Below are 15,627 nucleotides of genomic sequence, written 5' to 3' on the forward strand. Positions count from 1 at the left end.
AGGAGGCTCCGTACTGTGAAGTGCCTACTGCCTCTGTGCCAGGTTGTGGGACTTTGTTGCTAGCCAAGATGACATCGGGGTTGCAGGGACAGGAACCGTCGTCCGAGTCTTGGAGTGGAAGGCCATGCCCTCCACCCACGTGGGTTTGTCCCTGTCCTCCTGATTTTGAACTCCAGGAGGGTCCTCTGGCCAGAGGTTGCACATAGTCACTGCCCCCCGAGGCACTGCAGCTCAGCTCTGTCTCTGGCTGCCTCCAGGTCACCAAGATCTTTCAGAAGAAGAAGAACTCAGTGACGTACAGCTTCCGACAGTCCTTCTCCTTGTACGGCATGCAGGTCCTGCTCTTCGAGAACCAGTGTAAGTCTGCCCCAGGGCCTGCCTGGAAGAGCGCACGTCCCAGCTTACGCTCTTTCTCCTGGCTGCTTCGAGGACAGAACCCTGTGGGGGCTTCTACACTCACCCTTGTTTTATCCCCAGAGAGCAGATTGCAGCTAGGAGCTCTGGTGAGCAGTAGGCACAGACCCTCAACAGACCCATCAGTCAGTTGAGCCTGATGTAATTACTAGTACTTCACTTCTTGCAGTGATAAGATTTTTAAATTTATGGCAGAAATACATTTATTTAAATAAAATGTTGACAGAAAAACATTAAATCGTATAGGTGATGTGCAAACATGGCCCAGGACACAGGCAACAGCAACCCCCAAGTGTCCATGGAAGTGAAGAGCTGAGCCCCTCAGCCTGGGTCAGATCCCAGCTCTGGCTCAACTGCTGTGTGGCCTGGCTCTGCAACCCCTCTGGCCTCTGTTTCCTGGGTCGTAAAGTAGTGCCTACCACAGGGCCCCCATCATACCTGCCGGAACACAGTGCTTTGCAAGGGTTAATTTTGATGTCCTGCTGGAAGGCACTGGGTAAGGCCTGGGGGCTTGGGAGTTTGGGGGGCTCACACCTGCAGCAACCCACTGGCTTCCATTTTACCTTGCTCCTTTCGCTCTCCACAGCTTCTCTTCCCCCTCCTTTGTCCCTTCCTTGTTGGAGGCTGAGCCAGTCCTCCTGGGCTGGGGAGCAAGGGGCCACCTGGAGTGTCCTAGGGAAAGAAGCTGAGTGTCCCTGCTTGAGCAGTAGGGATCCCTTGTCCTCTCAGAACTAGGCGTCACTGTCTGTCTAATCAGCCTTCCATCTGCAGGTGAGAACAGTGTCAGGGACCCGCAGCTGGACCATCCAAAACCACAGGCCTTGCGCCTAGATCTGGGGCTCACTGCCCCCTTCTGTCTTCAGTGGGACCAGGGACAGCCCGGCAGGAGCCCCTGCACTTCCTGTATGCCCTGCTCCCCACGCGCCCAACAAGGAGCACGGTGTGCCTGCCCTGGCCGCCTCCCCACCTCCTGCCATTCCTGTCCATCGCAGGCTGCAAGTCATGCCTTACCTTGGTCCCAGGGGAGACCAGTGCCATCCCCACATTGTCCTGACCAGCAGTAGCCCACTCTCTGAGATGGTGTCATTGACCCCTGCCCCCCAGGGCTGGGGTGGGAACTTAGTGAGATCCTGGCAGCAAAGCTCCCAGCAGGGGGCCAGGACCACTGTGGACCGTCAGGACAGAGGCTGCACCTGGATCATGTCTGTGGTCCCAGGGCTTGGCCTTAGATCCTGGACGCCGGGTGCTGGCAAGAGCTAAGCCTGCAGCTTCTATAGGAAATGCTGTCATGCCAGGGATCTCAAACTGGCAGCCTTGGAGGCAGGCCCAGCTCAGTTATGTTTTATATGGTTTGCATATTTTTTTAAAAATTTGCTGAACCAGTCTCCACATCAAAATGTAGATATTGTGAAAATCAGAAGGTTTGGCATCACTAGGCACATGTTCCCACGTGACAGTTTAGGGCTGCATGTACACACATGTGCATACATATGCACACAGGAGCACTCTGCAGCTGCCCACAGGTCCACCTGGCCCACCTGGTCTGAGCCAAGGTCAGATTGGTGCTTGGTCCAAGAACCTTCAAGCATCCAGTGCCTGATGCTTTGTCAGTGACTCCCACTGCAGGAGCAGCACTGCCAGGAGATCAAAGCCCCAGGGACCCTGAAAGCCAGGAGGTGGCACCAGGAAGGTCTGGGCACAGGGTTCCTTGGCTGTGGAGTGCCCATAGTGCACCTCATGGGAGTTGTGGGCCACAGGCCATTTGGGATAATATGGCCCTCACTGTTGTCCAGAACTGAAATGATTAGAGAAGACCCCCACCCTTCTCAGGACGCAACCTCTGTCCTCCTCCAGGATTCAGCACCTGGCAGAGTGCCCAAGGACCTGGAAGTCAAGGGCCTGGTCTCCACGACCTTAAGGTTGGGGAAGAATGGTGGCCCCAGCAGCCTCCCGTGAGCTCAGCCACTTTTGTCCGCAAGTCACATGTGGAGCAACACAGACCATCTTTCCCAAGTTGGGAGATGAGGTTGCTCTGTACCCCTGCAGCCTGCCACTGTGGAGGCTGGACTCCGGGCACTTATCCCAGGCTCACGCACAACTCAGCCCTACCATTGTTTCCTGACCAGAGAGGAGGTTGCAGAGAACACACTGAGACCTGTGGGCCTCCTCCCCTCTCCTTCCCTTTTGCAGACTACCCCAATGGCATCCGGCTCACTTCATCTGTCCCCGGAGCAGACATCAAAGTGTTAATAAACTTCAACGCCCCTAACCCTCAAGACCGGAAGAAATTCACCGATGACCTGCGGGAGTCCATTGCGGAAGTCCAAGAGATGGAGAAGCACAGGATAGAGTGTGAGTACCAGGGCTTGTGGACAGAAGGCTGAAACTTGCTGGACACTGGCACTTGCCTCCCCATGTCAGGGCAGTGACTTCTTCTGAGCCCACAGAGACGAGATGTCCCTCAGTCTTTTCTGACCTTCCCTATGGCCACGTGATGGGGCAGTCTGTGTGCCCAGGCTGCAGGAGGCACAGAGGGGGTCCAATCCAGGACCCGCCCTACCTGTTGCCTGTCATATGTCCAGCAAAAGACTCTGGCTCTCTGGTCACCCCATGCACAAGAGCCTGCAGAGTTCCCAGCTGGCCTTTCTGTACCTCGTCGTCTTCTGCATCAGGCTCAACCCACTGATGGGTCACACAGCCAAGGCCATCCTTGGCTGCAGGTCTACTCCCTGGAGGCACATGGGACTCCCTACTGCTGCCCCCTCTGTGGAAGGCCCTGGCTAATCCTTGCTCATCTCCCAGACCTAGGCGAGTCTGTGCCTCCCTGTCCACCCCCGAGCCTGGAAGATGACTGTCATTCCTGCAGGTCACAAGGCCCTCTGGCCTCTCTAGCCTTCCTCCTGAGATCTCTTTCTGCTCTTTTGTCCAGGGTGGCCATCACACCCTCTTTCCCAGAAACAGCCCTTCCCCATTCAAGGCAGATGGTGGCTCAGGACAGTGCTAGCTCCAAACAGAAGGCCCCGTCTCCCGCCCACTCTAGGCTGTGCTCCTCTCATCAGGCCCCTCACCCTCTCTGTTCCAGCGGAGCTTGAGAAGCAGAAAGGTGTTGTGCGGCCCAGCATGTCCCAGTGCTCCAGCCTCAAAAAGGAGTCGGGCAATGGAACACTGAGCCGGGCCTGCCTGGACGACAGCTACGCCAGCGGCGAGGGCCTCAAGCGCAGTGCCCTCAGTAGCTCCCTGCGGGACCTCTCGGAAGCTGGTAAGAGCTTGGCCTAGAACCACCTTCCTAGACCAGACCAGCGCATGCAAGACCGAGGCAGGGCGTCTGCATTCGGGGCATGCATCACGCGGGGCGAGGCCTGCGGCGAGGCCAGTGTGGCATTTCCCCTGACCTCCCCCAAAGCAGAGCAGCGTCTGACAGCACAGAAAGGGCATCCCAAAAAGACGCAGGAAATCAGGACCAAATTGTGAAAAAGAAAGGCATTGTATACGAATTAGCTGGGGAAGTCGTCCCCAATTTCCCTTTCTTCTTCCAGGGGTTTTATTTACTCATTTATTGATTTGGGAAGTCGCTCTAGCCCGGAGTGAGCCGGCGGCTGTGTCCCGTGCTCTCTGTGCGGCCGCGTCCCTGTGCTTCATGCTGATGAATGAACTTGCGCGGAACCCTCTAAGCTGTCTGGCGCCCCCTTGCCCACTGTCCCCGGTCTTGCTTTCCCTCCGGGGCCTCCTCTCCTGGGAAACCCGGGCCTCGTCCAGCCCAGAGGCCACTGAGCAGCGGCCAGGGCTGGCTCCGGGGTCCGGGAAAGCCCTGGTGGGAACTGTGATGTTGTGGTTGTTTCTTTGTTTCTGTGTGTGTTTAATTTGCTGCCAGCTATTTCACCCCCAAGCAAGCAGCACCCCTGAAACCGCCTGCATTCCTGGGGGTGGGGCACTGTGAGCAGCAAGGCTCAGGGGCTTTTGCCAGCAGCCTTGGCCCAGCCTCTCCTTCTTGGAGCAGGAGAAACAAGAGGCACGGGCCGGCCGCTGGGTGCCTGCTCTTGCCGCTGCAGCCTGTGTTGCTGCTCAAGGAGTGTACAGGAGGGTATCATACCCACCCTCAGCCCAACAGTCTGTCCACCAGTCAGTGAGCTTCTCCTGGAAAGGGCCCTGGGGGCTGCCTGGGGCTGCAGTGGCCCAGCTTGTCCCGTGCAGGTCTGCCCTAGGAGCCTGGTGTGCCTGTTTTGGGAAGACCCCCTTCCTGGGGTTGCCTGCCCCACCTGCCCCGCCTCAGGACTCCCTCCTGCACCTGCCCGTCAGCAGCCTTGCCTCCCCTCAGCTAAGTCCCTCTCAGGCCCTTTGGAGTCTGCCCTTTTTTTTAAGTTGGATTTTTTCCTTTGTTTTCATTTTGTCATTATTATTATTATTATTTGCCATAGTAAAAAAAATCAGAAATTCATTGCCAGTTGCCAGCATGAAGGTTGAACCCAGGGCTTCTCAACCTCGGCTTGATTGACATTTTGAGCCCAGTGACTCCTTGCTGGGCGGCCATCTGGGGCTTGGCAAGATATTTACCCTCATTCCTGGCCTCTACTACTGGTTGCCGGTAATATCTTCCCTGTCACGACAGTCACTGATGTCTCCAGAAATTGCCAGGTGTCCCCTGGGGGGCAGAATCACCCCTGGTTGAGAACCACTGGTTTTCCCAGTGGCCTTGTGAAACACAGCTAAATGTCACTGGACTGCTTTGGGCCTCTGCAGGCTGTGGGCCAGGACCTCTGTTTGAGTTTGTGCAGTGTGGCGGGCCCTGCCCTCTCCCTCCCCTGATGAAGCTGTCCAGCCCCTCTCAGGCAGCAGCGGTTCTGCCAGAACCGAGGCCCTTGAGCCCCATCCACCCCGGGGCCCAGAGGTCAGGACCCCAGCCGTCCACCCTCTGCCAGAGCTTGGGGGTCTGACAGCCACATGCTGGGCCCACGTTCATGTGAAGGGTGAGCCCAGAGCCAGCTGCTTTCATGTAGTGTGACGATTGCTGTTGTCATTTAGGAATTCTGAGCTCAGAAGGACAACAGGGACTGAGACCCCACCCTGGGCCTATCATTGAAACAAAAGCAGGAACAGATCTCAGAGACCCCCCTGTACCCAGAAAAGTTTGGAGGTGAAGTGAGGTGGGGTTTGAGTCCAGGCAGCTGCTGAGACCCCAGGCTGGGGACAGGCCACCTGTGATCTCCCATCGGGACAGGCGGGTGCTGGCAGCCTTCCTGGGGAGGGGCAGGGCTGGCAGCGGGAGAGGTCAGATGTCACGCTCTGGACCAGGTCGGGGCTGCAAGCTCCCCAGCGGCAGCATGGCCCCACCTCACTCACTACAGCCCTTATAGCACTGAGCCCGAAACACCACGGTGAGCTTGTGGAAGAGGCAGGCCTGCAGGACAGTGTCACCTCCATGGTTGGCACGTCACTGCTCCCGAAGCAGGAAACCCTGAGAGCAGCTGTCCCAGGTCTGTACTCGACATCCATCCAGGAGAGGACATACCACAGACATGAAGCCAGGAGACTGATGAAGTAGCCGTAGATGGTGCCCGAAGGAACGCATCCTCAGGAGCCTCCAGAAGCCTCTATCATGCCAAGAGTTAGAAGGAAGGGGGCTAGCACCTGGTGTCTCAGCCCTGGTCTTCCTTGGGCCAAGACTCCCCACCCGGTCCTCATTCCAGCGGCACAAGAGCCCTGCTGACCCAAGACCAAGGACCCAGCAAGGACTGTGGGAACAGGGATCAACCGAGTGGTGGTGGACATTGACCAGTGGCCCCCAGCGGCCCTCCTGCCCCTCCCTGGCCAAGCTGCCCAGCTCTGAGTCCTTACGGAGAGGACCTGCCTGCAACAGTCTCCATGTCCTGTTCCAGGGGAGCAGTGACGGCCAGCAGTGGTGGGTGGACAGAGCAGCACCCCTGCCATGTGTGAAGCGGGCCAGGGCCCAGAGAGGGTGGTGCTTCCTCTTGCCCTGGCCACATCCCTCCCCACCATGTCAGGCCCAGCAGAGAACATGCTGCAGCACGCAGATGCCAGAGTCAGACAGCCTGAGCCCATCCCTCACCTCCGCCTGCCCTCTCTAGCTCTCAGACCCTATGGGCCTGTTTCCCCAGCTGCAGCGAGGGAGTCAATGCATGGAAAGCCTTTCAGGCATGCCTGGCTCAGGCAGCGCCGGCCAAATGTGCGTAGCTATCGTTTCTGTTGTGGTCATTGACACTGAGCAATGCACCAGCTCGGCTGCAGCATTGTTGAGGGTCACAGGACGAGTATCCGGTGGGCGGGAGAGTACTGCCACGTGACGTCCTGCCCTGACTCTGAGGAAGCTGCAAAAGTTGTGAAGAACCATCCTGGGAGCCCTTCAAGAAAAATGGTTCCAAGTCCCTCCAGACCCTGCCCAGGGCTGGCTTGGCCTGATCCGCACACATGTGGCGTGAGCCACTATTCTGGCCTGCCTGACTTCATCAGCCTGTGAACCTGGGCAGGTGTGGGAGGCTGCATATGCATGAGATGTCTGCACGGATTGCTATGGGCAGTTATGGTTGTGGGTGTACCTGTGAGCACAGGGCTCTGGGATTCAGCACAGAGGGAGCCCTGGGATCACCCTGCATCTCTTGCTGACCTGAGACATTGAGAAAGTGGATTGTAAGACACTCAGCATCACTCCAAAACAGCCAAGTAAAGAACTCCTAAGTGTTCGCCCAAGTTGAGCAGGGTAAGGAGGACCGTGTTTAACTCCAGGTGGGGACACTGTGTGGACCCCCAACCCCAGCCTTCAGGCCTGGCCCAGGTCGTGTCAGAAGCTATAGGCTGGCCAAAAGGAGTTGCCAGATACAGGCAGGGGAGGCCATCTCCCCTCTGCCCCTGGTTTTTAGTCAGCCAGAGGAGTCCCAGGCCTTAGAGGAGTGGGCTAGAGAGCTGATTTGAAAACCCTAGAGACAGTGGCGCTCTGTCCCTCCACATTTCCACATGGCGCCACAGTGTCCTGAGTGTCTGATGGCCGTGGCCACCCAAGCGGGGAGTGGAGGAGGGAGGCCATGTCCTGGGAGGCTGGACTCTACTTTGCTTCATGTCCCTGGACCACTGTGTTGGGCAGGAAGGGAAGAAAGGTCAGCCTCTCTTCCCACACTGGCTGAAAAATGAGGAAATGTGAGCCTCCTCTTTCTTCTGGCTGAGAATTAGGGCCAGGGTCCTACTTGACTGTCCTAGGTCCTCAGCAACTGGTGTCAAGCCCTCTTGCCCTGATGTGCCATGTGGCCCTTTCCCAATAGTGGTCTCTGAGGGCCACATCACACAAGCCAGAGCCACCCAAGGCCTTCTGCTGACCCCAGCTCCCACCTGGACCTCCAGTTTGGGGTCAGCAGGCAAGGCAGAGGGACTGGACTCCCCTGAGTCTGTGTGGCGATGCCCAGGCTGAAGCCATGCCAAAGCACAGCCCAGCACACTCAGAGGGCACGGGGAGGCTTGAAGCCCACAGCACTCCCTCCACCTGTCACTGGCTGGTGGTCCTGGGCTAGCTGGGAGGTGCAGTAACTTTCCCAGAGGCTGGGGACAGGGCACAGTGGGGAGGCCCAGCAGTTGCTTCCTTCTCCTAGGGTCCTGGGCCCAACCAGGCCTGGGGTCCAGCTCTGAAGGCAGCGTGGCCAAGTTATCCAGCCTTAGAGGCGGCCGGGTGCGCAGGTCTGGGTGTGAACCCTGCTGCCTGTGAGAATTGGGCCTCAGCGGCCCCCTCTCTGACACGGACACAGTGACGCGTATAGGGTTGACCTGTCCAGCGCGGTGCTCAACACATGCCAATGCTGCCCAGATGGAAGCTTCAAGAATGTCAAGTGGGGAGGGCTGTTCCTCCCTCTTCCCATCCCCACTCCCAGAGCCCAGGCTGGCCCCTAAGGCTGGGCCCCTGTCATGCTCCAGGCTTGGTGTTCTTCAAAAATCCATGGAGAAGTCCACAGGAAGGACTGTGGAGGCTGGGCAGGGCCGGGCTGGGCCCTAGGCACCTGGAGCCAAGAGGAAGACCCGGCCTTGCTTTGACGGACCCCGCACACCGAGTGCCTACTATGTGCCCTGCACTGGGGCACGACGAAGATGCTGGCAGAGACCTCCTGGCTTAGGGAAGGCTTTGTGGCCCCTTGGGGAATGGTGCCAAGCAGAGGAATCCCAAGCTGGAAAGTGGTTTCCAGCAGCCCCCAACCCTGTCTCCTGCCCCTGGCCAGGGCACTGCACAAACCAAAACTGAGCTCCTGCGGGCAGCCGGGGGGAAGCGGGGGTATGAAGTTGTTTCCTCTTCACCCTCAGTGCTCGTCCTGCCGAGGAGGTGGGGGCATATATGTGTGTGTGCGGATATACACATATATATGGCAGTCACTGAAGGTGGGCATGCAGGACCTGCCATGCTGTTTGTGGCCATGGAGAAGCTGCCCTCGCCCCTCCCCATTCACCCGAGTCAGGGGTGAACACACGAGTTGGAGGCATCGGGCCCACCTGTACACATGCCTCAGCCCCAGGGCCCCTCTCAACAGACTGCTGGTCCAGGAGAAGGAGTATAAAATAGGGGCTGGTTTAAAAAAAAAAAAAAAATTTTTTTTTTTTTGCTTTTCAAAAACTTTATTTTGAAAATTCATTCCTGCACTGCTGCTGGCTTCCCCACTGAGCCCCTCCTCTGACCCCTCACACCTGGCTCCTGCGGGCAGGTGGGCCCGGCACCTGTGCCTGCTCCCAGCAGGGGTGCAGGCTCCGTGGCAGCAGCGTGGCGCCAGGCAGGCAGCGCCCCCAGCCTCATGTCCGCGTCTAACTTCTGGTATTGCATGTTCTGGGCAGGGAAGCGAGGGCGTCGCAGCAGTGCGGGATCGCTAGAGAGCAATGTGGAAGTAAGTAGGAAGCGCCTCCGTCCAGCTGGCTGTCCTGTGTCGCCTTCCCCAGTCCTCAGTTCATATCTGTTGTCCTGGTTTTTTTTGTTTGTTTTTTGGGTTTTTTTTTTTTGGTTTTTGTTTTTTTGTTTTTGTTTTTGTTTTTTTGCTCTTCCTTCCCCTACTGCACAGAGACGCAGACACCCGCTCCCTCCCTGCCTGCCTGGGACCCTGTGCATGTCAGCTTCTCCTGTGTGCCTAGAAACATCCATGCCTCTCACCGCTTGTTTTGAACTGAACAGTGGGGGTGGTTCTGAATTTTGTGTTTTGGTTTCTGCTTAACCCCATCACCTGTGGTCCCTGAGCATGGTTGACCATCCCCAGCTTCCGGCACCCCCGCCCGGGCCACCCGGCTCCCACTCATCCTCCACACTTGCTGTTGGATGTTTTTGCTGAACCCTTGACTTCCACGCCCACCCATCCCCATCGCTTTCTTCTTGGAGTTTGATTGCTGTGTGTCTGCGGCAGGACACCATGGAATTGCTTAGCTTGTGGGAGGAGGAGTGTCTTGAGAGAAAGATAAATTCAGTGTGGATTTCATGATATTTCACTCATCCTCCGGCCATCTCTGTGTTACTGTTCACATCTCTACCTCAGCTTGCAGATCTTTTTCTGTTTCTTTCTTTTTCCTTGTTTGGTTTGCAGTAGGCAGCTGCAGTGAAATGCCTAGGCAGCCCATTCCCCCAGAGGACAAGGTTTCTGAGCCCCACCTGTCCCTGTCACCACCTCCCCCGAGACCTCAGGACCCACATGGGCGGAGCAGGAGAGCTGAGGGCCCTGTTTCAGCAAGAGCAGAGCTCCTCTTCCAGGCACACCAGCCCCTCTGCACTTGCCACACACAGCGCACAGACACCCCAACCCAGGGGTTCCTATCTGAAACCTCAGGCTGCTGCCAGGGCCAAAGTACTTGTCAGAATGAGACTGGAAGTCCTACTTCTGCTGTGGCAGTCAGAGAGGCGGGCCCCTCCCCTGCCCTCACCCCCCACTTTGGTCAAGGCCAGTCACCCCCAACTGCCCTGCACTATAGTGAGAGGAGGTGGGGCCCAGTCCAGCTGCACTCAGCCCCACCCTCTGGCCAGCAAGTTGAACTAAAGCTTAGCAGTCAGTGGGTGAATTTTTACATTAAAAAAAAAAAAAAAAAAAAAAAAAACATTCTGACCTAAGTGCTTGAAGATCTTTTAATTTTGATTTCTATGAATTTCCTTTTTAGGGGTCCATCATTAGCAGTCCTCACATGCGCCGGAGAGCTACATCAACACGAGAGTGTCCATCTCGCCCACACCAGACTATGCCCAACTCATCTTCCCTCCTGGGCTCCTTGTTCGGGAGCAAGAGAGGGAAGCCCCCTCCCCAGGCCCACCTGCCCTCAGCCCCAGCCCCGCCACCCCCTCACCCACCGGTAGTCCTGCCCCACCTGCAGCACTCCATGGCTGGCCACCACCTCGGGCCCCCAGAGGGGCTGCCGCAGGCCCCTGTGCATGGGCATCACACCCAGTACTGCCACATGCAGCAGAACCCACCCCCCTACCACCACCACCACCACCACCACCCGCCCCAGCACATCCAGCACGCACACCAGTACCACCACGGCCCCCACGGGGGGCACCCAGCCTACGGGGCCCACGCCCACGGCCACCCGCCGCTGTCCTCGACCCACATGGGGCACACAGCGCACCACCACGGGCAGCCCCCTGCCCCGCCGCCCCCCACCAGCAGCAAGGCCAAACCCAGCGGCATCAGCACAATTGTGTAGACAGCCTGGGCAGGTGTCCCAGGTTCCCTGAAACAGCTGCACACCACACAGGGCACGCCCGGGGGTCGCCAGCCGCACACCAAACCCGGGGCACTTCTGTTGCCATCTCTCCCCTCTTCCCCTCACGGCCCAACTGGAGCCCCAGGAGCCCACAGGGCTGGTGTTGTGTGGAACAAAGGTCCAGATTTAATTTAGTGTTGGCACCCCGAGCTCCGCTCACCTCAGTCTGAGGGATGGGTGGGCCTCAGACACCATTCAGCCTTGAAACGGTGCCGCCAGCCAAGTAGATGTTGAACTGCCTCCCCCACTCCAGCTCTCAGCTCCCTGTGCCCTAATTTACATGCCTGTGAAAACCCAACCTAGAAAACGAAGAAATGAGATACAAAAACAGAGACAAAACAAACCCCAAAACTTGCTGCATTATTGCTCTTTTATTGACAATGGGCAAAAAATTAAGTAGACCTGATATGGTTGATGAAAATACGTAAGTAAACTTTATATGATATAAATATATAAATATATAAATATATATATATATATACTGTATAGGTAGTACTTGTGTGTGAAAGGCAGGCGTTTCAGTCCACAACATTAGCAATACCCACCTTACAAGGAGCTCCACTTACCTAGTAGGAAGACAGTACCTTAGCTGGGTGTGTGAGACAGTAGACCAAACCCTAAATGCTAGGAACAAATTCAGATACTTCATATTTTCATACAAAGAAGTCCCTCTAGGACTGGCTAAAATCTTTACACAATCATTACTAACTGTGCCAAGTAACATAGCATCTAACTGTTTAAAAAGTCCAGTATTGCTTTGTATAAATCCTTATTTTATTAACAGAATACTATCATAAATAGTATTATAATGCTCTGTTATTTCAGGTAAGCAAATAGCTAAACTGCAGTACACTCTACAGTAGCAACTCAGGACAGCTGGTTACGAGCTGGTTGTCTTAGGACATTGGTTACACAGATTCTTAGACACTTTAATGGCTGCGATAACTGTGAATCTCCATGATCCATGTTTCTTTTACGCGCATATGATTTAATGCACACTCATTCAGAGTCCTCCGAGAGGGGCACCCATACACGGCAGAAGTGTTCATCTCCAACATGAAAGTGACCAGCTCTCATCCTCGTCTCCCCAACACCATAACTTCCTCATCCCGCCTCCAACCCACACCAGGCCGAAGCCCTCAGAGAGTGTTTTCACCAGGAACCACTCTCGAACCTGAAGGTTGACTTTAGCGTTTAGCAACCCAGGGCGGTGTGTGTGTTTCCTGTTTTGTTTTCTGAGTGGTAGCAGTGATCATCGTAATTCCATGTAGCCGTGTGCTAGCAGAACCCTTGTGTCATCACCGTGGCCCGTGTGACCCCAGCCGACGAGTGCCCGGCGGAGCCCCCGCTGCCTTCCCATGGTCCAGTGAGCTGCCAGGGCATCACATGACTCTCAGCTGTGCTCTTGTCGCTTCTGTGTTGTGGTGACACCATGCGCTCCGCGGGCCAGATGCTGCACGTGGCGGGTCTGTGCCCGAGTCACCCACGGGCCATACTTTGTAGTTTCAGCCTTTCGAGCCACTGCAGCCGTCAGTGCTGTGCTCCTAAGCCATGGGACCCGAGGACTGCCCCCCGGTACCTGTCCAGGCGGAGGCCCTTTCAGAAAGGGCGAAGCTCACGCCTGACTCTGCGGGCCGTGGGGCCGCGTGCTCGGTGGACAGCGTGGTGAGCCGTGGCCGGACAGCAGGAGGAGAGGGGAGCCCCCTCTGGCTGTGTGTCACCTTGGCTGGCTGGCTGGCCAGGGTTTTGCTGATTTCCCTCCTCACATCCCTCCCCTCGCTCATATCATTGAGATCACCGTACCAGCAAATCTGCAAACCAAGCACTTTGTTAATCTCCACAGAGAGCAAATACAGCAATCTAGAGTTTAGCCTTTTTAAAATTAAGTGTGACTTTAACCTGCCCACCTGTGTCCTCCCATCGGTGTGGCATTTCTTTCTTTGGTGTCTGCTCAGAAAGAAACAGCATGGGAGCATGTGATTGGGTCCAGGCTAGGCTGTGGGGGAAGCGCCCTGGTGTCCCCGACTCCTCAATTCTTGGGTCTTTTCTAAAAGCCAGGCTTCCTAAAGCACTCTTTGTCTCGCAGTTTTGAGGAGGTTGTTCTGACCTGGAAGCGTTAAACTGCTGCATGTCATCCGGTGTCAGATGTGAGGCCGTGCTCTGCGGATTGTACATTTGCAAAATGTATTGGTGTGACCGTAGACGCATTGTTGAAGTAAAGCGATCACATATTGAGTATGTCAGCTTTTCTCGCCCTCTTCTGTGCCGAGGGGAGAGTCTCACTAACCTTTAGGTTGTTCCAGAAAAGATTCAGGCCATTTGGCATAGAACTGCTCTTTCTGAAGGGCAACACTAATGAATAGGAACAGACAGTAAACCCCAGGAGGGGCTTTCCAGAAACTCTCCCTCTCCATCACCATCCTGCAAGCTCCACAGCCTCGGGCTGCCAGCCTCTGGCACTGTCCTGGGTGTGTTCTGGAGCTGTGTTGGGCAGCAGGCCTGGGCCTTGCATAAGGACCTGCTGGAGCCCACTGAGCCCCTCCTGGGGTTTCAAGCCACGCTGTGTGCTTCTTCAGGCCAGTAAGGTTTCATCCTGTTTTATTTGCAACCTTATCAAAAGTTTGTGGAAGATACATTGTTGGATTCTAGAGACTGGAGTCATGCTGCCCACATCTTGTTTGGGAAGCGAAAGCTCCCAGTGAGCTGGTGTCCCCATGTGTCTTTCATGGGACTGTCCCCTCTCGATCCCCACCTGTTACAGCCATAGCTTCGGGGTCCTGTCATCACGTCCCACAGGAGGGGAGGCAGAAGAAGGCCGAGGGCCTCAGGATGTCTGCCTGGTCCCTTCTCACTGTGAGGACGCCCTTGGCACAGCTTTCTCAAGTCACACAAACTATTGTAGTTACATACAGAATTGCTGACATGAACAGGAGACGCTGAGGGAGGAAACAGCTGGCAATGTGACAAAAGTCTTTCCTGGGACAACAATCAAATCATGTATTTGTATTTTTTTAAGTTTACCAATGAATTGTACAACAATGTAAAAATAAAGTTCATCCTAATATGATGTGCACATCTTGCTTAAAAATGTCTTCAGCATCCAGTGCAGAGTGATGTTTCCCTCACACACTGCATGCGGCACGAGCCTCTTGTTTTTCTTAACAATGAGCTGAAAAGACAGCAGATGTTCACAGCTGATGCTGGGTGTTGACTCAGCTCCACGGGAAGCTCTGTGCCCGCAGGTAAGCACGCACAGTCTTATAGTTCTCCTTGTAAAGTATCATCACCCTTCCTGCCTGAGAAACGAGTGCATTTGTATTTTATATAACAACAATAGTCAAGGCAGCATGGCTACACTGAGCAGGGTGAGGTGGGGGCACTGAGCACAGGACAAGGGGGAGGGGGCCTGCCCTCCACTCAGACCATCCGCGTCGCCCGTCTGTGTGCAGTCACATTGAGACTGCACACAGCATGCGTGTCCTCTTGGGAGATAACTTTTGCCTCCGAGTTGTTTGAAGCAATTAGAATCAGGTCCTGAATCCCCAGACTGTTCAGAGACTTCAAGGGACACCTCCCTCACAAGAAACTTGGCACCTCCACTGTGTACCTGTGGGAGGGAAAGAGTGCGTTTGTGTTCATCTGCATTCTGTTTGTCAGTGGTAACAGACTCTATCAGTGTAAAACCATGGTTGTGATCATGTGGGGAAATCAAATAAATCCTTTGAAACTCTCGGATTCTCAGTTTTTCTGAAAAGTCCAGAAGTTGCCCTCTTGGCCAGACCCAGATCTCCAGCTGACGAGTTTCTCCATTCCTTGTCATGACTCTGGGCACTCACTTTCCTTGAAGACATTGGACTGACTTGACTTTGAGAACGCTGATACAAAATGTAAAATAAAGGGACACGTCACAACCAATTGAAGGTTTCAAAGGTATTTGTAATTTCTAGCAACTTTGTTTTTTTATTTATTTTTTTATTTTTTTGAGATGGAGTCTCGCTGTCGCCCAGGCTGGAGTGCAGTGGTGCCATCTCAGCTCACTGCAAGCTCTGCCTTCCCCGGTTCATGCCATTCTCCTGCCTCAGCCTCCTGAGTAGCTGGGACTACAGGCGCCCGCCACAGCACCTAGCTAACTTTTTCTATGTTTACTAGAGACGGGGTTTCACCATATTAACCAGGATGGTGTCGATCTCCTGACCTTGTAATCCACCCGCCTCAGCCTCCCAAAGTGCTGGGATTACAGGCGTGAGCCACTGTGCCCGGCCGTATTTCTAGCAACTCTCAACAAATGATGGTCCCTTCATGGAGTAAGAGGGGATGAATTCTATTCAACGTTGAGGTACACTAGTTTTGACTTAGCGAAAAACAAAATACCCAGTGGCCCAGTCCCCAGTGAAGATGGATGATGACATGAGGTCAGAACAACCTGCTTTTCCATGTTGGCTAATGTCATGTGCAAAAGCCAAGACGGTAAAGTCATTCTCCTGGAAGGAAGAGGCC

General features: G+C 55.2%; 1 protein-coding gene across 6 annotated transcripts in view; it reads left to right on the forward strand.

The window, feature by feature from the left end:
* The window catches only part of IQSEC1 (IQ motif and Sec7 domain ArfGEF 1), a 128,201-nt gene extending 113,341 nt beyond the window's left edge, over positions 1–14,860 (forward strand). For 5 of the 6 annotated variants that reach the window (XM_030926894.1, XM_030927019.1, XM_030927058.1 and 2 more), the window contains 5 exons: positions 258–357; positions 2,605–2,766; positions 3,497–3,673; positions 9,229–9,278; positions 10,528–14,860. In XM_030926894.1, coding sequence (XP_030782754.1) covers positions 258–357; positions 2,605–2,766; positions 3,497–3,673; positions 9,229–9,278; positions 10,528–11,070 — 1,032 coding nt within the window. In that variant the 3' untranslated portion in view covers positions 11,071–14,860. The remainder of the gene's footprint in view (positions 1–257; positions 358–2,604; positions 2,767–3,496; positions 3,674–9,228; positions 9,279–10,527) is intronic. The other variant, XM_030927127.1, reaches the window with a different exon arrangement.
* Positions 14,861–15,627: the final 767 nt, after the last annotated feature.

Source organism: Rhinopithecus roxellana, chromosome 1 (genome assembly GCF_007565055.1).
Source record: "Rhinopithecus roxellana isolate Shanxi Qingling chromosome 1, ASM756505v1, whole genome shotgun sequence".
NCBI classification, from domain to species: Eukaryota; Metazoa; Chordata; class Mammalia; order Primates; family Cercopithecidae; genus Rhinopithecus; species Rhinopithecus roxellana.